We start from the raw sequence: 21,575 nt of genomic DNA, 5'->3' as shown, positions 1-21,575 counted from the left end.
TCATAATAGACAGTAAGGAAAAGAATATAAATCGGCCTGTGATGTTTCAAAGGGATAGTGCTGAGAAATGACTGGCAGAAAATGAAGTCACCAGAAATTTGCTGTTCCCAAATTATAAAACATAGTAAGAAAAATGTGTGATCTTGACAAGAAGTGCTAATAATACTTTTATTAAATACCATTGTGTTTTGCAGTGTTGACAGATCTTCTCGATGCGATGCACGTCCTCAGGGAAAAATACGGTATCAAGTCCTGTTGTCACTGTACTAGCAAACAGAACGTACAAGTCGGAAGTTTTCCTACGATGAATGGCGTATCTCAAGTGAGTTAAAACAATATTTAAGCATAGTCCATAGTAGCACTACACAGCTATGCGTGTTGGGGTGGTTGCTGTTGTTGTTGCTTGGGGGTTTTGGGGGGCCAAGTTGAGACAGGGTCTCCCTGTAACTCCAACTGGCCTGGAACTCACTATGTAGACCAGGCTGACCTGTCTGCCTCTGCCTCCCAAGTGCTGGGACCAAAGGCTTGCACTGCTGCTCCAGACCTTTTTGCATGTTTGGAACTTTGTTACCTGCCAGGCCTAGTGACTGTGCTTATAATTACAACATATAAGAAGCTGGGGCAGGATTGCAGCAAGTTCAAGGCCAGTTTTAGCCTAACCTGGACTACATTGTTAGACTGTATCTCCCCTCACCTCCCCCCAGAAACCCAACCCTCCAATATAGGTCTGTCTTCCTGTATTATAATGACTTTTAATTGAATAATCGAAGAAACACTGTTTAAAAATTACACTGTGTTACCCTTTAGGTTTTACAGAATGTTCTTAACCACAGTAATAAAATTTCTCTGTGCGTGCCTGAGTCTCAGCAGCAGAATAACCCTCCGCAGTCTGAGAGTAATGGCGGCAGCAGCCCAGGCAGTGATGTAAGCACAGACAGCAAGTTACCGCCTCCAGAATCCCAGTCACCACTTCATTGGTTAGCTGATCTTGCAGAGCAAAAATCCAGAGAGGAAAAAAAAGGTAAATATAACTGTTCTATACTTCAGTATAAAGTATAGTATGTATAATGTTCTATACTTTTGTGTAAAGGATGTGTTAACTTTTGTGAAATTTTATTTTAGAAAACAAAGAATTTGCCCTTGAAAAGGAAATTAAAGAAGAGGGAGAACAAGATGGCTCTGATTCTCCAAGTGGCAGAGCATCGCCTCCAGTTTCCCAGAGTAATGAGCAGGGCTCAACCTTACGGGATTTGCTGACCACTACGGCCGGCAAGCTGCGCGTGGGCTCTACAGACGCAGGGATTGCCTTTGCACCGGTGTATTCGATGGGAGCCTCTGTGAGTGTGATGTCAGGGTTTTGTTTGTTGATTTGATTTTTGCACGTGCTGGGTAAGTGCCCTACCATGCAGCTATTCCTCCAGTCCCCTCGCTTTTTAGCACTGGCCTTACGTTTATATAGAGACTTGGTGGTTAGCTATGAACAATCTACCAAGCAGATGCAGGTAAAACTCTGCGTGCTCAGTGAGGGCCTAGTCTCCTTTCATTTTTACCGTCACCTCACCTGGAGGCTAGAGGTTCTTTGAAGCTGGGAGAAGTTTTGGTAGCCCTTTAGAACCTCAGTATCATGTATGTAGTAGTAGAAAATAAAACTGTATGGAATTGTCTTTAAGGTACTTGGGAAACAAATTTTGTTAAGGAAAAATCCCCAAAACACAATTGCATAAATAGTTAAGTTGTAGTAGGTTTTAATATAGAGGATTTTAAGCACCTGAGGCTGAGGTCCAAACTAGTGTCAAAAATAAGAAGGCTTTGCTTCTCAGCTCATCAGACCTGGTAGTTTCTCACAGTACCAAACTTAATCTGGTCCTTATTTATCAGGAAAAAAATGTAGGGGAATTGGGGTCCATTCCACCAGCACAGCTGTGTGTTCATAACGCGAGGATTGTTGCTTAAGTTGTTGTTGTTGTTGTTTTCTGTATTAATAAGGTGAACGTTTAAAATATAGTGTATTAGAACAAAATACACATGTTCCTTTCAGTATCGTTTTTGTCAGAAATTTTTCTTTTTCTTTTCCTTTTCCTTTTTTTTTAATAGACTGGCAAAAGTGGACGGACTATGCCGAACATTCTTGATGACATAATTGCTTCAGTTGTTGAAAACAAAATCCCTCCAAATAAAACCTCCAAGATAAATGTAAAGTCAGAGCTCAATGAGGAGCCTAAAGAGAGCAGAAAGTCTTCCGTGAGTGAGAATGATAAATTATATGGTGATGTACCACATTCTTGGATCTGTGACCAGCATGTTCTATGGCTTAAGGATTACAAGAACAGTAATAATTGGAAGCTTTTCAAAGAGTGTTGGAAACAAGGACGGGTGAGTATGTTACACTAATGAAATGCACTTTTCATGGACCTGAAGTGGATTAAATAGAAAAAATATTTTCTCCTTCGGGATAGAAATCGACGGGGAAAAGTTAGATAGCAGAGCACCAGAAAGTTACCACAGTGGTGACTTCTGAGTTCCTATTTTTGTCAAGATCTATATAATCTTAGAGGGAAGTACTGACTGTTTTGATGCGTGAGCATACATAAAATTCTTATTTACAAAATTTAGTCCTAGTATTTTATTTCAATTAGCAGGTTTGTACATACTTAGAGTAATGAAAACATGTATTACCGTTAATGCTTATTTTTTTGGTCTTTTTGAGACAGGGTCTCCCTGTAGCCCCAGCTGTCCTGAAACTCACTATGTAGACCAGGCTGGCCTTGAACTCACAGAGATCTGCCACCATGCCCAGCCTGGAATCACAACTTTTTAAAAACCCTGTAAATAATTAAGTTGAATAATTAAACAGATGTTTATATAGTTTATTGGAGTTTTTAGAAGCAGTCTTTCTTTTTCAATATATTTTTAATTGAATTTTGTCCATTTCATACATAAATCTTAATCATATTTAGATCCCCCCCCCCCAGTAATCTGCCAGATAGTTAAGGCCTATCAAGTTGTTTGTATGACTTTATTATTCTATCTAATAGTGTCACTCCCTTAAAGAAGACCAACTCAGGTCGGGCATGGTGGCACACGCCTTTAATCCCAGCACTTGGGAGGCAGAGGCAGGGGGACTCTCTGTGAGTTCAAGGCCAGCCTGATCTACATAGTAAATCCCAGGACAGCTGGGCCTACAGGGAGAACCCTGTCTCAAAAAGACAAAAAAAAGACAACCAACTCTCCTAACCCCGCTGTGATCAGCTGCCAGTAGTTTCTCTCCTAAGGTTGGGGCTTTTTGGCCATTTCCCCAGTTCTTTGCTGGGTTTTGTCTGAGTTTGCATGGGTCTTGTTCATGCTGGTCATCATTGCTGTAAAGTTCATATGAGCAAGTTCCCAGAAGCCTGGAGACTGTTTTCTTTTGGTCATATACCACCCCTGGCTCTTACACTTTTTTGACCCCCTCTTCTGAAATGGTCCCTGAACCCTGGGTCATGAGGTTTAATACAGGAGTCTGTCCTATGCATGGACATGAATTCTGCAGTCTCTTATTCTCTACACATTGGCCAGTTATGGCCCTCTGTGTTCGTTGTCTTCTGTTACGTGAGGAAGCTTTGCTGTTGAGATGCATTCATATTCTGCAGTTCCTGTTCCACTATGTTTCGTGAGCCTTTGCTGTAGAGGTTCCATTGGAAGTATCTGAATTCATGAATCTAAAAGAGGTGACTCACATATAAGGAATCAGTCATTAGGCTTAAAATTTGAATGTCATGCCTGTGTTTAATATTTTTATTCATCATGATCCTTGTAGAAATAAAAGAAAATGTGTCTTAACTCAGAACATATATAAATAATGTTTTGATGCTATTTTTAATTTAAGGTGTTACTGCATACTTACAAATAGCTTATGTACTATCCAAAATATTGTCCGTTGATAAAGCGGTCACCCCAAAGTCATACTCCTGCTATCCAGAAATGAAATCCTCAGGCTTTCTTTCTGAAGATTATTACTTACTGAAATGTCTATAGAAAAATGCCATTTTTTAGGTGTGGGCACACCTAACATGCCTATAAATCCCAGCACTCATCTAGCTCAGGCCAGAAGATCTGAAGTTTGAGGCCAGCTTGTGCTACATAGCAAAACAGTGTGTCAAAATTAAAGGAAACCAAGTAAACTAATAAATGGCACCATAGCTCCGTGTTGTTTCTTTATCACCTGTTCTCTTTCACTGTGTACAGTCCAGAAGTGTTTGTGGGTAGCCTCTTTGATAGTCACAGATTGTCAGTGGGGTTGAAACCTAGTTTACTATCCACTAGCATATGTACTTAAATTGAAAAATCCTCATGTCTTTAAACTCGCTTCTTTATGTGTTTATTCATAAGCCTGCAGTGGTTTCCGGTGTACATAGAAAAATGAACATTAGCTTGTGGAAAGCAGAATCAATTAGTGTGGATCTTGGAGACCATCAAGCTGACCTCTTGAACTGCAGAGACAGCGTTGTCTCCAGTACCAACGTTAAGGAATTCTGGGATGGCTTTGAAGAAGTTTCAAGTACGTTAATTTTTTTCAGTTTTCTTAGTCATATAACCCTAAAATGATAAATTGCTGGTATTAAGTTCTTAATCTTTGAAACTTCTGTATTAATATTGTTCTTCAATTTAAAATATTTTTTCTTCTTAAAACTGGACTGGTGCACACAGCTGGACTGTCAGCACTCAGTAGATGGAGACAGGAAGACCTGAACTTCAGAAGTCATCTTCAGCTACACTTTGGGGCTAGACTAGGCTAAATGGGAACCTGTCTCAACAACAGCAAAAAATTTTTAAAAATTGGAAACAATAGTATAGTTTATAATCAACATTTCTTTGACATTATCATAATATAAACTATTTTCTAATATAGGGAAATTGTGACAACCCTTAAAACTTGGGAAATTAAATTATATAGTTTATGTAAAATATTTGGAAAATTAAGAACTACTAAATGTAAGACTAATACCAACAAATATAAAGAATTTTTAAGAAATAGCAATTTTTAGATGTTATAAACAGTTAATGACATATAACACATGTACAATGCACGTGAACAGTCTTGGGACTGGAGAGATGGCTCAGCAGTTGCAAGCGCATAATGCTGCAGAGCGCCCACATCAGGTTCTCTGCAGCCACCCAGGAGGCTCATAACCACCTCCAGGGAATCCCACACCCTCTTCTGGCTTCCATGTGCACCCAGACATACACGCACCACACACAGATATAAATAAAGTTGTCTTTTTTTTTTTTTTTTTACTATTTTTATTTTGTGTGTATGTGTGTATTGCGTGCATGTAGGTAAGTGCACCCGTGTTGTGCAGTGCCCGCAAAGGACAGAAGAGGCTGTCGGATCCCCTGGGACTGGACTGTTGTTAGGTGCCATGAATATATAAGGAATAATGAGCCATAAGCATCCATTAATAATCTGTGTACACGAGTCTAATAGTTTACAGTTTTTCTTCTCTAAATATTAATAAAAAGACAGAAATAACATTTGAAGTAATTTACTATTATCTTTATAGAACGGCAAAAAAATAAAAGTGGAGAAACAGTCGTGTTAAAATTGAAAGACTGCCCTTCTGGAGAAGACTTCAAGACCATGATGCCAGCAAGGTAAGATCTGCACATTTCCTTCCTTTTCTTCTTCTTTAAGTGATAGGGTCTCCCTGTAGTCCTAGTTGGTCTGGAACTCACTGTGACAGTCAGGCTGGCCTTGATAATCGGTAGATTTTTTTGGTTTTTTTGGGGGGTGCTTCTTGACAATAAAAAGCAAAAGTGAGTGTGTCCAGCCTCATGAAGAGGAAATGTTTGGGTTGAGCTTTCTTCTCTTCTCTTCTCTTTCTGTCCTTTTGAGACGGGGTCTCCCTGTAGCCCCAGTTGACCTGGAACTCATTATGTAGACCAGGCTGGACTGAACTCACAGAGATCCTATTCTCCTGCCTCTGCCTCCCGAGTGCCGGGACTGAGGCATGTGCCACACCACCCATGGCGAGCGTTCTCCTTACTGCCTTATTTTTAAAAGTCAGGGTTCTACTGGGGCCTTGCTTTTCCTCAAGTTTTTATTTAATTTGTTGTGTTTAGGAAAGCATAATTGAAATTTTAGTATCACTTATGTTTTATTCTTCGCTGTGTGTACATCCCTTTAATCTTTGAAGCAATTCTAGAGAAGTATTTCCTATTTTGAGGAAAGGATGTCTGGTGTTTTTCACAATTTATTTACTTGAAGATACTTCAAAATGCAAATCTTTATTCAAAAGAAATATATATTGTTTTCTTCAGATATGAAGATCTTTTAAAAAGTCTGCCATTGCCAGAATATTGTAATCCAGAAGGAAAATTCAATTTGGCCTCACATTTGCCAGGATTTTTTGTACGTCCTGATCTAGGACCCAGGTTGTGTAGTGCCTATGGTGAGTATATATTCACAGTTCTCCTGAATTGGAACTATATGGGATTTTAACAGCTGCTCAAAGTAAATTGTTTAATGATTTGTACATTTTTATTAAATGGTTTTCCATTTTTTCCAAATTTATTTTTATTTTCTGTTTATGAGTGTTCTGCTCACATGTTAGTCGTGCAGCGTGTTTATGAGTGTTCTGTTCACATGTTAGTCGTGCAGCGCTCATGAAGGTCAGAAGAGGAACTTGAGTTATGGGTGGGGTTGTTAGCCATCATGTGGGTGCTGGGAACCCAACTCTGCTCCTCTGAAAGAGCAGCTGGTACTCTTAATTGCTGAGCCATCTCTCCAGCTTCCAAATCTGTTCCTGCCTAATTGTACTGATAATTGAGGGGGATAATATCTGCAGCATTATTAGATATATAAAGTTCTGTCAAGTAAAAAGCCTTATTTCCTGTGCAGGTGTAGCCGCTGCTAAAGATCATGATATAGGAACCACAAATCTCCACATCGAAGCTTCTGACGTTGTAAATATTCTAGTGTATGTTGGCATAGCAAAAGGAAATGGCGTCCTCTCAAAGACAGGTGAAGAAACAAAGTTACTGCAAACATTGCTGTTGTGTATAATTGCCTCTGGCTTAGCGGCATGGGGTTTTTTTTGTTTTGTTTTGTTTTTTAACTTTTTTATTATTATTTTTTTGCCGGGTATTGTGGCGCATGCCTTTAATCCCAGCACTCGGGAGGCAGAGGCAGGCGGATCTCTGTGAGTTCAAGGCCCTCCTAGTCTACATAGTGAGTTCCAGGACAGCTGGGGCTACAGGGAGACCCTGTCTCAAAAGAAAATTTTTTTTTAATTTTATGTGTACAAGTATATTACATGCATGTATGATAGTGCACCTGTGTCATGCAGTGCCCTTAGAAGTCAGAAAAGGGTATTAAATCCCTTGGAACTGGAGTTCTGGACAGGTTGTCAGCTGCCACGTGGGTGCTGGAAATTGAACCCAGGTCCTCTGCAAGAGCAGCCAGCACGCTTAACCAGTGAGCTTTGTCTCCAGCCCAGATTTTTTTTTTAAAGGGGTAGATAACAAGGATATTTTAATCTTTGCTACCTGAAGATTATTTTTCTTGTTCACCATGTAAAAGAAATAACTCATTTTGAAAACAAATATTTTTTATTTGTTCATTTATTTGATCATTTGCCAGTAGTAAGTATTGTATTTATGAATGTTTATTGTCAAATGTACTTGTGATCATTGTAGAGTAGGAACTAGGTTCTGGGGGTGTGAAGGTGATTAAGACATTGTTTGTGGCTGAAGCAGTCTCCCTCTCCTGGTATCAGAAAAAGGCTTTTAAATGGCAGGTGACCTTTTGTCTGGATGCATGGACTTTAGTTCCCCTTCTCTGTTTCTGTTTAGAACCACTCTATCACTCCTTTTTTGTTCATGTATGTGTTTATTGGGAGCAGCATGTGCATGTGGAGGTCAGAGGACAGCCGGTAGGAGCTGGTTCTCGCCTTCTTCCCTGTAGGTTCTGGGGCTCGAACTCAGGTCATCAGGCTCGGAGGCGAGCACCTTTCCTGCTAAGCTGTCTCCAGGCCTCAGTCCTTCCTTTTCAGATACACAGCCACGGGTCTCAAGCTTTTGCTCTCTGCTGACTTCTCTTGAGGATAGGAGGCGCTCAGGGCTGTAGAGCATTTTCCCAGCTTACCCAGTACACAAGGCCTTTAATTCTGGTCCCTATCACTGCTGTTAAATAAAAAAGCATAAGCTCAGGCTCTAAGCGGCCCCTTCTCACAAGTGGGCAGCTGTCAGCCACTGTGTTACCCTGCTGTCCTCAGGCATTTTTGCCCTGTTTGACACGTCTGTTGTACTGACTCACTTCAGACTGTTCTTGCTTGAATTAACTGTTGGTATTGCTTTTGTGGACACGTTTGGATGATTCAGACACTTCTCTCCACTCTATCCAGCACTGTGCTCCCTTTGTCGTAGACAGTGTTACTGACTCCTGGTCACACCACTCAACCTTTTCTCCTCACAAGGGTTAGATAGTCCCCGCTTTTCTACAGAAACGCAAGCGGCTTTGGGTTCAGACTCAGCCTGTCAGTGTACTATGTTTATGTCGTCCCCGTTAGCACTTTCCCACAGCATGGAATGTATTTAGTTACTCAGTTTGTGACCTACATGATAAAGGATTTTCTAGTTTGTCAACATTTTATAAGGATTCCCTGATATTTCCTTACAACCATAGCTTTATGCGTGAAGCATCTGCATTTGATTACAGGCTAACAGTGAAAACAGAAGAGCCCAGTGTGGACCCACTCACCTCACTGAACATTTTTACTCAAACATAAGACGCAGGTTATGGTCCCTGCCTACCTTCCTCTGTAGTTATAGGAGACAGCTAACTAAGAAGTGTCCATAAAGTTCTTTGTAAGTTATGAAATTGAGTTCCAGACATTGGTCAGGCCGGGCATGGTGGCACGTGCCTTTAATCCCAGCACTTGGGAGGCAGAGGCAAATGGGTCTCCGTGAGTTTGAGGCCAGTCAGGGCTACATAGTGAGACCCTATCTCAAAAAATCAAAACAAAACAGAAAGAAACACACAAAAAAGGCACTGGTCAGACTGCCCTTGAGACTGGGAGAAAGTTTTTTATGGCCAAGTGGAAGCTTAGCTCCTAAGTAGTTTTCTGTCTCCTCCTCTTTGACTTGCAGAAAACCAACTTGAAAAGTCAGTTTCCCTTCCCTGTGTTGTAGGCGTCACAGCCCCAGGCCTCTGCTCTTCTATGGATTTTGAGTGTATGACCTGCAGGTGGTGGCACATGCCTCTTATCCTAGCACACTGGGAGCTGAGGCAAGAGGATAGCAAGTAATAAGCCAACCTGGCTGCATAGCAAGTTCCAGACCAGCCCCAGCTACCTGTTGACACCATACTTCAAAAAGGCGAAGCAAAACAAGAAGAGAAGTGATCTAGTCAGGTGCTGATCACTGTTTAGAAGTTGCACTTCCTGGTAGTCTTTACTGACCCACTTGAAAATAACTTTCTAGGCCCAGTGTGGTGGTGCACACCTTTAGTCCCAACACTCAGGAGGCAGAGGCAGGTGGATCTCTTGAGTTCAAGGCTGGCCTAGTCTACATAGTGAGTTCCAGGATAGCTGGGGTTACAGGGAGACTCTGTCTCAAAAAGACAATCAATCAATCATTAAATAAATAAATTAATTAATTAATAAAATAAAAGAACTTTTTCTATGTTTCAGGAGTACTTAAGAAATTCGAAGAAGAAGATTTGGATGATATTTTAAGGAAAAGATTAAAGGATTCAAGTGAAATTCCTGGTGCTCTATGGCATATTTATGCTGGAAAAGATGTGGACAAGATAAGGGAATTTCTTCAAAAGGTACAGAGATTGCAGATAGTTCATAACTTACCTCTTTACTGTGAACAAGGACTTAGTCGTTTTAATTCACCTTTTGGAATTCAGTGATATAAGATCATTAAATAATTTTTAGGTCAAGGGAGGTGGAATTTTGTCTCATTCTGTTTGAACCGTTTTGCATTTTGAGGGCTTTGAAAACAGCAACTTGTTCTTGTTTGCTGATGTTCCCTTGTCACCTTGTGGTGAAGGACTAATGTCCTGGTGAAATTCCTTTTAATTATGTGGTAAAAAATAGATAATAGATATTTCCAGGTAGATTTTTTTTAATTCTTTGAAAATTTCATACGTGTATATCAATATGTCTTACTCATGTCCTCCCCATTCCCTCCCTCCAACTCCTCCTTCCCCCAACTTCCATGACCTCCTTTTAAAAATTACCTTTATAACGCACTGAGTCACTGAGTCCAATTAGTGATGTCCATATGCATAGGGTTAGGGCCACCCCGAGGCTGTGGGCATTCTAACCCAAGAAAAGTCTTTCTTCCTCCCTAGCTGCCATCAGCTGCTTTTGGTTTGGTTTTTTTGTTGTTTGTTTTGAGATACGGTCTCCCTGTGGCTTGAGCTAGCCTGGAACTTGCAATGTAGACCAGGCTGGCCTCAATCTTCCTGGAATCCATCTGCCTCTGCCTCCTGAGTGCCACCATGCTTGGCCAATTTTTAACTAACTGCACCTGGTGCAGGTGACCCAGCTGTGAAGTCGTGTGCAGCAGCCATGTTCTGTCCAGAAGACAGCAGTCAGCAGCTCTCCCCATCTCAGCTCCTAGTGTTCTTTCTTCTGCGTTCCTGGGCATGGCAGTAATTCTGCTTCATCTGGCATATTTGATTGGTTTATAATATTTGTTTTTTAAAATTTTGTTTTATGTGTATTGTGTGTATTGCCTGTATATATTTAAGTGCACCATGTATGTACAGTGCCTGTTAAGGTCAGAACAGGGCATTGGATCCCCTAGACCTGGAGTTACAGATGGCTGTTAGCTGCCATGTGGGTGCTGGGAATCAAACCCCAATGTCTGCAAGAGGAGCCAGTGTTCTTAACCACTGAGCCATCTCTCCAGGCTATTGTTTGTTTAAATGATTTTTTGTGTAATAACAACTTTAATTGTTCTGTCAGAAAATAACCCATCAATTGGACATCAGTTCAAACCCTTGCTTAAAAGATTTTCAAAATTTTGTGGTTTGTAGAATTTAAGAAATCACCATTTTTGCTTATTTTGTTATTCTTCATCTTTTTGAAAGGATTTAAATAGTATTTCTGGGTCCATGTGAAGAATCTTGTAAACTACTGTCTTATCCCAGAATACCTAACACTCTTTTAACCTAAAATATAACAAATGTGTCTGTGAGAGTCCATTATTTCATTGTCTATTAACAGTTTCTTTAGATTGATTTTTGAAGAGCTAGAAGGCTAGGTTTGAAAAGTTATTGATCTTTGCACGTATCTTTTAAGATGTCAAGTGGTGGTTATACAGACATATACATAAATGGTTTGGCTTCTGGGGTGGTGGGGACAACCAAATGGTTTTTCCTCATCTGGGTGCTGTGCCCTGGAAGCACATGGTAAGGAAGGAGGCCATGTAGATGATGACTTCATAGTCCAGGAGGTGGTGAGGAGGAGAGGACAGCCCTGCAGCGGCCGTGCTGTGCGCAGTGTTATCACAGTCATTGTTTCATGACTGAGTGCGAAAGACTGTAACAAAATAGAACTTTAACTAGGGTTTTCCAGTTCTCTGACTTAAATTCCTGTGCATATTTTTTTTATTCTAACTTATATTTCAGATTTCAAAAGAACAAGGCCTTGATGTCCTGCCAGAGCATGATCCAATACGAGACCAAAGCTGGTATGTGAACAGGGAGCTCCGCCAGAGGCTGCTAGAGGAGTGCGGGGTCAGAACCTGCACTCTGATTCAGTTCCTGGGTGATGCCATTGTTTTGCCAGCAGGAGCACTTCATCAGGTACATAGCGCTGTAATGTTAGCACACCTGCACTGAACCAGCTAGCTTCAGGAAAAGCAAGTGTTCTGGGTATAGCTAAAATGAAAGGTAGGAAAATGACCAGCACGTGTGTGCACCCACCGCTGTCTTTACCTGCATTTCCTGGTTCTCTTTAGCATGCTCACATAATTACAGCATCTGTAAAGAAAAGATAGTTTGTGATTTCTATAACTCTATCCACCGCACTTAAAAGTCTTCAAATCAGGGGCCTGGAGAGATAGCTCAGAGGTTAAGAACACTGTTCTTGCAGAAGACCTGGATTCAAATCCCACCACCCACATGGCAGCTAACAACTGTCCATAACTAGCCAGTCCCAGGGGATCTGACAGCCTCTTCTATCTTGTGCAGGCATTGCACGACACGGTGCACTCATCTACATGCAGGCAATACACGTATACACATAAAATAAATATTAAAAAAAAAAAAAAAAACCACGAGTCTTTCTGTAGGTTGGCATGTGGTACTAAGAGTGACTGGGAGTAGGTGGTGATGGGCGTAGAACTGAGCATAAGATGCACAGTGGATTCCAAGAGAGAGAATGGATCCCATAGCACAGGTTAGCCCTTTAGTAATAAAGTGCGTAGGAAAATCCAAGACCTCCCCTTCAGCCCAGACCGGGTGTTCCCCGCCTTTCCCACCCACCATTCAGTAATGAAACGCATCTGGTATTGATTTGTTACCAAGAAAAGCTTTTCAGATTTTATAACTCTTTTGCATTTGTGATAAATGTGCACAAATATTCCTTATACGGTAACAAGAACTTTGTTTAGGGTTTTTTGTTCTTTTGTTTTCATTTTATGTATATGAGTTTTGCATGAATGTATGTAAGGGTACCACATGCACACTATATCTGTGGAGGCCCAAGGAGGGCATTGGTTACCCTGGAACGGGAGTTATGGATGGTTCTTAGCCACCATGTGTGTGCTGGGAACTGAACCCTCTGTAAGAGCAGCCAGTGTTCTTAACCACTGAGTCATCCCGCCATCCCTCATTCTTAGATCTTCAATGGTATTTATGAGAATAAAATACCAACATGGTAATATGTCTCATTCTCTACAGTAACTTCCTAGAAAGTATATTAAATGGTGGTTTTCTTGTCGACTTGTGATCATTTATCTTTCATGTTTGAGATTCAGAACCCTACACACCATTTCTTTTGTGTGTTAGCCTCATCAGAAAACACTGAACTGTGAATGGGTTAAATGACAGCCTACACCTTTGTCTGTAGAGCTATAAAATATGAGTATTCCTTTGATAAAACAGAATAGGTTCGTTTGCAAATTCTTGCTTACATGTCCAGCTTAGTAAGTGTCAGCATATGGTTGCTGCTCTGAGTCGTTTGAGACAGTCTTGCTGTATAACCCAGGCTGGCCTCCTCTCAGTCTCTCAAGTCTTAGGGTTATACTTGGAAATACCAGTTTTCCTTTGGGGCACTTTGCAATGGAATCTTCCAGTGTGGACTGTCCTGGCCATGAAGGCAGCCTTCCTGCTGCCTGTGGCTCCCAAGTGTTGGGATCACAGACATAGGTCACCACACATGTCAGCGCCACTTTTCTTAAAGTTAAAATAGACATTGCAGGGGCTGGAGAGATGGCTCAACAATTAAGAGCACTGGTTACCTCTGCAGAGGTCCCGGATTCAGTTCCCAGCACCCACATGGCAACTAACAACAACATCTTTAATTCCACTTGCAGGGGAATTTGGCACTCTGCTCTGACCTCCACGGCACTGCATGACATGGGTGCACTCACCCATGCAGGCAATACACGTATACATATAAAATAAAAATAAATATTTTCAAAAAATAGACATTGCAGTCATTTTAGTTATAGTACAATTTGCATGTAATAAAATTTACCCTTTTGAGGGCTGGAGAGATGGCTCAGTGGTTAAGAGCACCGACTGCTCTTGCAGAGGACCTGGGTTTGATTTCCCAGCACCCACATGGCGGCTACAAATTGTCCTTAACTCCAGTTCCAGGGGAATCCGAAGCCCTCTTCTGACCTCCACGGCATTGCACATGGGTGCACTCACATACGTGCAGGTAATACACTCATACACATAAAATACAAATAATATATAAAAAAATATAAAATTTACCCTTCTTGCTATATAACACTGCAAATTTTGACAAATAACATATTTGCTAATAACACAACTCAAAAATTATCCCCTGCACTTTTTAGAAAGGTTCTATTTTTTAAATTATGTGTATATGTGTGTGGAGTGGGGCTTGTTAGTGCCCTTGGAGACCAGCAGAAGGATTTGGATTCCCTAGAGCTAGACTTACAGGCATGGGTGCTAAAAACTAAGCTTCTCTGTAAGAGAAGTACAATATCTTGATTTTGTGTGTATGTGTGTGTGCGTGTGTTTTTGCGACAAGGTCTACCTCTAGTGGGGCTGGCCTGGAGCTCACTGTGTAGGCTGGCCTTGAACTCACAGAGGTCCACCTGCCTCTGCCTCGGGAGTGCTGGGATTAAAGGTGTGCGCCACCACAGAATCTTAATCTGTCTCTCCAGCCCCATTCCCTACACTTTTGTAGTCACCTGTCTGTCAACCACATATCTGATGTTTGTTCCTTATAGTACTTTATCTTATTTGATTTTGAGACATGGTCTTATGCAGCCCAGGCTGACTTGAAACTTACTGGGTCACTGAGAATAACCTTGAACTTCTGGTTCTTCTGTCTCCATCTCCTGAGTGCTATGATTAGCTCTGGGGTTTTTTTTTCTTTTCTTTTCTTTTCTTTTCTTTTTTTTTTTGTCTTTTTGAGACAGGGTCTCCCTGTAGCTCCAGCTGTCCCCAGCTGTCCTGGAACTCACTATATAGACCAGGCTGGCCTTGAACTCACAGACATCCGCCTGCCTCTGACTCCCGAGTGCTGGGATCAAAGGTGTGCGCCACCATGTCCAGCTTGATTAGCTCTGCTTTTATGAGGCTGTCATTTAATTGGAATCATACTGACTGTGATGCTCACACCTGTAAACTCTGCGCTCTAGAGCTTTAAGGAGGATTACCTGGAGTTCTAGGCCTGCCTGAGCTACAATCAAACCCCGTCTCAGTTAATCGATAATAGTAATTACAGTCATACAATATGTTAAGATTTATTTTTGTAAATTATGTATATGTGAGTGCAGGTGCCATGGGGGCTCCTGGAGCTGGAGTTACAGCAGTTGTGAGCCTCCGTTTTGGGTGTTGGAACAAACTTGGCCCTCCGCATGAGTATGCATGTCCTTAACAGCTGAAACATCTCTCTAGCCCCACAATACATAGTCTTTACCCTGGCTTTTCTTGCTTAAGAATGCATTAGATTCATCCATGTTGTGTGTTCCAAATGATACTTTTTAATCTCTAGTTATCTGTATCACCATATAAATATTGTTGTAGTTTTTAGTCTACTTGTCTTTTCAACTGAAGTGCATTTAGGTTGTTTCTAATTAGGGCGATAATAAATAAATATAAGCCTACATTTATGTGTAGGCTTTTATGTGAACATAGACTTTCATTTCCATTAAGTATATACTAACTGGTGGGATTGCCTAGCTTTTGATAAATGTATGATTAATTGAAAAAAAAAAAAAACTACCAGGCTATCCTCTAAAGTGATTGACTCTTTCCCCAAACCAGTGTTACATCCATTTTATTTCCTCTACTTCCTCTCTATCTCTTGTTACTTTCTGGGGATTTTTTAAGGTGGGGTGACAGAATTGTTTTACAGACCTGATTGGCTTCTGTCTTGCAGGGAACCTTCTTCTCCAGTCTTCTGGTATTTTCTTACTATTTGATATCCATTAGAATTTGTTGGGGGGTTTGATCAAGCACAGATTTGCTAAACTCCTAATTTCTGATTGCTTGGAAGTCAGGTTGGGGAGTGAAATGAAGTTTTACATTTCCAACAAGCCTTGCTGATGTTTCTGTCCATGGACTATACTGTGTAAATGACAAGAAGCCGAGGGCGCTTGTGAGACTGTTTGAATCGTGTAACTCTGCATTAGAGGGGCAGTACTAATAGGGGGTGTGGCCTCTCACTTAGCAGGAGTGCTTCCAACCCTGGGAGGACAGTGGCTTTGCCTGCGCAGAGCAGTTCAGACCTTGGTTTTAGCAGCCACAGGTATGAGCACCATCATCTTCAGATTCTAAAGACCACTCCTGTTGGTGAGCCTGACAAAATGTGAGATTCTGTCCATTGCTGGGCAGAGCAGCTACACTTCACTACGTGTTTACTTGGCCTCACCTGTAGTGTTGTGAAATGCCTTCAGAGTTGAACACTTAGTGATAGAACACTACCTAGAATTTGGGAAGCCCAGGGTCCAGCTCCTAGGACCACACGAGAAAAGAAACAAAGGAGGAAAAAAGGACAGAGAAATCTTTCTTAATAAATCTTCCCTAAACTAGTTTACTAGATTATTTAGCATCTTAAGGTTTAAATGTTTTTCATTTAAATGACAAGGAGGATTATGGCCAGTTTTTGGCTTATAAATCTTAACATCTGGATATATAACAACCACAGGGTCAAGTTAATAACCCTTTAAAAAAAGATAAACTTACGTGGTGGCACAAGCCTTTAATCTCAGCACTCAGGCAGAGGCACATCTACATAATTATTTAGCATCTTAAGGTTTAAATGTTTTTTCATTTAAATGACAAGGAGGATTATGGCCAGTTTTTGGCTTATAAATCTTAACATCTGGATATATAACAACCACAGGGTCAAGTTAATAACCCTTTAAAAAAAGATAAACTTACATGGTGGCACAAGCCTTTAATCTCAGCACTCAGGCAGAGGCACATCTACATAACAAGTTCTAGGCCAGCTGGGGCTACAGATAACCTGTCTCAAAAAAACAGAAACAAAAAAAGGTGGGATTTGTTTATTTTAGGGGGCTGGAGAGATAGCTCAGTAGTTAAGAGCATAGGCTTCCTTTTGCAGAGGACCTGGGTTTGGCTCCCAGTACCTACCCACATGTAAGCTAACCACCATTGGTAACTCCAGTTCCAAGGGATCTGATGTCCTCTCTGGACTCCCCTAGGCATTGCACGCACATGGTACACTTACATACATCCAGGAAAATACTCAAATACATAAAATAAAAACGTTTTAGAAAGATAACAGTCATGCTCCAAACATGAAAACAATCTCATTTTCTCATTTGTCTTTTCAATGGTTGCAGCTGATCCTCTGAGGCAGGCATGATTAAAGCTATAGGTCTAGGAAATGAGATAAAAGTGACTGAAAGGCAAGTTGCAAAGGGAAAGGGATAAATGGTATGCCAGGTTCATTCATGTTCTACTGTAAACCCTTCCCTCTTAGAGTAATTCTTAAGCCTTTCAGCAAAATACATCAGCTAGTGGTTGTTCAATTATAATAGCATCCTGTGAGCATTAATAAAATTTGCCAGTATGAAAATCTTTTTAAAGTGACTGTAACTGGCAAAGGTGACAACCTTTTCAGATGTCTGGAATGTAAAGCAAAATTTAGAGGAACCAAGAGACCATTTTAAGAAGAAAGTGGCTCCTAAGGAAATCTCTCGTTAGCACGCTGGCTAACCACCGAACAAACGGGACAGACTTCAGTGACCACACCTACCAGGAATGCAGTCCTCTCAGAAAGTCTGGACAGTGTCTAAAGGCTGACTGCAGCAGTGACACCAACCTTGAGACAGGGGGTGGTGTCAGCCGTGTTAACACAGCAGCGTTGAGCTGCCCGGTTTTCAACCTAGAGTGATAACGCACACACAGAAAAAGCAAAGGAAAGCTATTTAAAGGGAGAATGTATTGACAGAAGTGTTCCTGAGGAAGCCCGGACTTTGGATTTCCTAGACAATTCAGAGAGCTAAAGAGATCAGATCATGGTGAGCAAAGGAAAGAGAACAAGAGACTGGGAAAAGGACCTAAGCTAGAATTTTGGTTCTACAAGTGATTGTAGTTATGCTTGAGCTAGATAAGCCAAAAGGTGACGTACTAAATCTCCATGAAGCATGCTGAGATGAGACACAGGACAGTCAAGGCATTCCAGACTGATGTATGAGAGACTTAATGTAAGACTGTAAAGCATCTGCTAGACAAGACATCACAGGAGTTGGGCTCCTGGTGACTTGCCATTTATTGGCTGATTTGTCTTGGGACAGGCGCTGAACATCTCATCCATAGTCTACTGTTGTGTGAAGTAGAGCATCTGTTCTACAGACAAATAAGGACGAGCCAGTGAGGCTGCACAGAACGCTGCACATGTGAGGCTTCACTGTTAATCTCCAGAGGAACCAGCAGCCTAATCCCAGACACAGAGCGCTTACTTTATGGTGCTACCGAGTTGTCAGTAAGGCCAGTGCTTGAGTTAACTGCAGACTTCAGCAGCTGTTCAGGTGGTCATATGTCCAGAGGAGGAATTCTAACCCCTCTGGAATTCCATTACCCTGTCATCAATGAGATTATTTTCCCACAGTCTCCATTTCCCACGTACTATCTGCTTCATCTCACTCCTCCCAATTAAATTTATTTTGCAAACTTTTCAAAAATTAGAATAAATTGCAAATGCTTAGTTTTTCAGTTATCCCTCCTTTCCCAGGAATTTTTATGGCATTCTGAAATATCATTAGAAGACAGCCTAAAAAAGTACAGGCCCCAGATTAGGTCCACTTGGGTTCCCTCTGTTCCCTGAACATTAAGACAGAGCCGTCGGAAGGAGCAGGAGTGAGCAGAGTAAGCAGATGTAAACACATGACACAGTGCTGACTGGCTCCTGAAGAAAACTAGTCAGGAAAGAGGACGGTTTTGAAAACCTGTTAGAGCAAAACGCCATGTGGTCAGAGGGTCTCTTTAATTGGCTAATTTGAAACAAAGGCACAAATAACCTAAATTCTCGGGCAGTTCTGGAATTCGTCTGTGGTCAGTAGATCTGGTCCCAGTGCCTAACAGCGAACATGTTGCATTCCCTTTTCTTCCTCGTCTGGTGTCAGAGTCAGCGTTGAAATGGCTAGCACAGGAATAGCAGCACGGGAGGGCCTCTGACAGCCTTTCTCCTGAGCACTTTCCAAAGTAACACGTTCTAAAAAGTCCATCTAGACAGTATTGGTAATTTAGGTTCTTATAAGCCTCTGCAAAGGATTCCTGGAAAAGTTACTTGTTTTTGTCATTTAAAAATACTTCATTTACAAAGTCACTTCACATGAAGCTTTTCAGTGACATAACTTTCTCATTAAAGTGTGGTCTTCTGCTTTGAAATCCATTTGATGTTTTGAGAAAATTCTCTGCAGAACTGTCCTATATTTATTGGTTTTAGGCTGCGTGGCTTTTCTTTGTTTTCACTCTGGTCTCCTAAGATTTATTTTTCATGTTTTTTTCTTTCTGGAATAGGTACAGAATTTTCACAGCTGTATTCAGGTAACCGAAGACTTTGTGTCTCCAGAGCATCTCGTACAGTCATTTCATTTAACGCAGGAACTGAGACTTTTGAAGGAAGAAATTAATTATGATGATAAACTACAGGTAAGAAACAAGTGTGCTGAGATGTGTTTCAGGCTTTTATGTGAAAATAGGGTACAGACATTACAGCTTAGGCGGCCACTGCCTCGTCTGTCACAGTAGGATAAGACCCCGGTTAATACCAGCATATAGCTTATTGAATTTATTGACTCAAGTTCTAGCTTGACAGAGCCTTTTAAAAATAAATATTTTATGTGTACGAGTGTTTTGCCTTGCATGTAAGCGAGAAGAGGGTGTCAGATCCCTTGGAACTGGAGTTCCAGAAGGTTGTTAGCTGCCGTGTGGGTGTTGGGAACTGAACAGGGGACCTCTGCAAGAGCAGCCAGTGCTCCTAACACTGAGCCATCTCTCCAGCCTCAGCAACACTTCTCGGCTTTCGTACTTTACTTCTCCTTAAATACAACACTCAGTGATCCCCACAGAGATTAAAATTAGTACTTTGCTTGTAAGCCAGGCATGGCTGCGTATGTCTGTTATCCTAACACCTGGAAGGCTGAGGCAGGAAGATTGCAGTCACTTTGAAGGCAGCTTGGGTCGCAGTGGAATCCTGTCTTGGAAAAAGCGTATATAACATCGATAATTTCGTTTTTGATCTAGCACCTCAAGTGATTGTGAACACTACCCCTTTCAGGTTAAGAATATCTTGTATCATGCGGTCAAAGAAATGGTGCGAGCTCTGAAGATGCACGAAGACGAAGTTGAGGACATGGAGGAGCCTTAAGTGTGGGTGTAGGACTGGAAAGCTGCCCTTGAGTGACATAGGTATGCACGCTGGCACGGGCTTCATACACCATCAGTGCCAAGAAATTGTCTTTGTGGTAATTACTTGTTACTGACACCACAGCAGTATAGCATAGGCCACGGCTCCTGTGGCTCAGTGCTCTTATAAAACAAGCTAAATTTAATAGCAGCACTACATAGCTGTTCTGTATTATAGTGTATATGATGTTTGTGAAGATGCCAGATTTACAATGATGTATTTATTTTTGGTAAAAAAAAAAAATCTATGCTATATTGTTGATCAAGTGTAAATGTGCCCTTGTACAGTTTAATAAATAACTGATATTTTCCACTACATTGAGACAGTTACTGTGAGAACAAGACACAGACACCAGCTGCTGCTGCCTTTGGAAAATTGCCAGATTGCACAGCAGTTATGTCATAATCAGAAAATTACTGCCAAACAATTGTAACATTTGTAAAATACAAAGTATATAAAGTAGATACTAAACACAGACACTTCAATATTTTGTTGAAGCTATTGACTGTACAATTAAACATTTTCAAAATGTAATTTATTTAAAATTGTCTCATTTTGGTAAAATTTATGTGAAGTTTTAAAGCTAAATATTAAACTTAATATGCTATGTAAATATATACATATATACATTTAATGATGTATTTTTTTAAAACATTGGCTTGCTTTTGTTAAAGTGCAAGTGTTACATATGGCTTTGTACATTAAAGTTGAAAGGGGTTTTACATTTTCCATTAAAAAGATTTTATCAAGAAGTTGGATTGTTGCAGAGTTCTTCCTCTATCAGCGTGTCTACTCCTTAAAGAGCCTGCTGCCCATTGGGAACACGAGCTTGGCTCTGCTCTTCATCGTGTGGCCCTGACAAGTTGCTTTAATTGGGAGCTTGTTTTAATACCAGCGGATTGCTTCAGCATAGGCGGAGCTGTTTGCTGTTGGGATCTGTACTCTGCACTGACGCCTGTAGGTACTGAGGAAAGAGCTGTGACCCAAGCTGTGCCTCCTTGCAGTCTGCCTAGATTTAATTCTGGTTTTACGTGTCCATTACATCACAGCTTCATGTTGGCTCTTAGGCTACAGGCAAGGTTCAGCCAGGAATCTGAGCAGTTTATTTCACATGTGCCTGGCATGAGAATTAATGAGAGGAAGGGGGTTCCAGGAGGAAAAGATGGGCTGAAAAATACTTCACATGACACATGTCAGATGTGCCACAACTCAGCGTAGTTCTTTGGCCTACCACTGTATCTGTTATACCTGATCAAGTTCTGCTGTAAAATTAGCTTAAAGCCATAGTATGAAGTCTAGACACTTCTACCTACTTATCCCTGAAGCCTGCTAGGAGCCAACATTTGTGGTGGTCTCCCAAAAAGCCTTTGCTTCTCACTATTCCTTGAGGCTCCTTTTCACCATCCAACAAAAACCTTTTCAGTACAGCTGGAGCTAAGAAGCATTAAGCCAGGTCATGTGACATTTAGGGCAAGCCCTCCTGATGAGCACATT

The 21,575-nt window shown here is 41.1% G+C and overlaps 1 protein-coding gene across 3 annotated transcripts in view; it reads left to right on the top strand.

Annotated features, from left to right (window-relative positions):
• Nucleotides 1-20,834, top strand: part of Jmjd1c (jumonji domain containing 1C) — a 144,448-nt gene extending 123,614 nt beyond the window's left edge. For all 3 annotated transcript variants that reach the window (XM_008837306.3, XM_029565530.1, XM_029565531.1), the window contains 12 exons: nt 195-322; nt 808-1,021; nt 1,123-1,337; nt 2,095-2,373; nt 4,369-4,537; nt 5,541-5,631; nt 6,298-6,428; nt 6,878-7,000; nt 9,669-9,808; nt 11,624-11,800; nt 19,193-19,324; nt 19,953-20,834. In XM_008837306.3, coding sequence (XP_008835528.1) covers nt 195-322; nt 808-1,021; nt 1,123-1,337; nt 2,095-2,373; nt 4,369-4,537; nt 5,541-5,631; nt 6,298-6,428; nt 6,878-7,000; nt 9,669-9,808; nt 11,624-11,800; nt 19,193-19,324; nt 19,953-20,042 — 1,889 coding nt within the window. In that variant the 3' untranslated portion in view covers nt 20,043-20,834. The remainder of the gene's footprint in view (nt 1-194; nt 323-807; nt 1,022-1,122; nt 1,338-2,094; nt 2,374-4,368; nt 4,538-5,540; nt 5,632-6,297; nt 6,429-6,877; nt 7,001-9,668; nt 9,809-11,623; nt 11,801-19,192; nt 19,325-19,952) is intronic.
• The last annotated feature ends 741 nt before the right edge of the window (nt 20,835-21,575 follow it).

The sequence above is a fragment of the Nannospalax galili genome, unplaced genomic scaffold (genome assembly GCF_000622305.1).
Source record: "Nannospalax galili isolate Female #2095 unplaced genomic scaffold, S.galili_v1.0 scaffold178, whole genome shotgun sequence".
NCBI classification, from domain to species: Eukaryota; Metazoa; Chordata; class Mammalia; order Rodentia; family Spalacidae; genus Nannospalax; species Nannospalax galili.
Note: the sequence above shows the minus strand (reverse complement) of the source record. Positions and strands in the feature narration are given on the sequence as shown.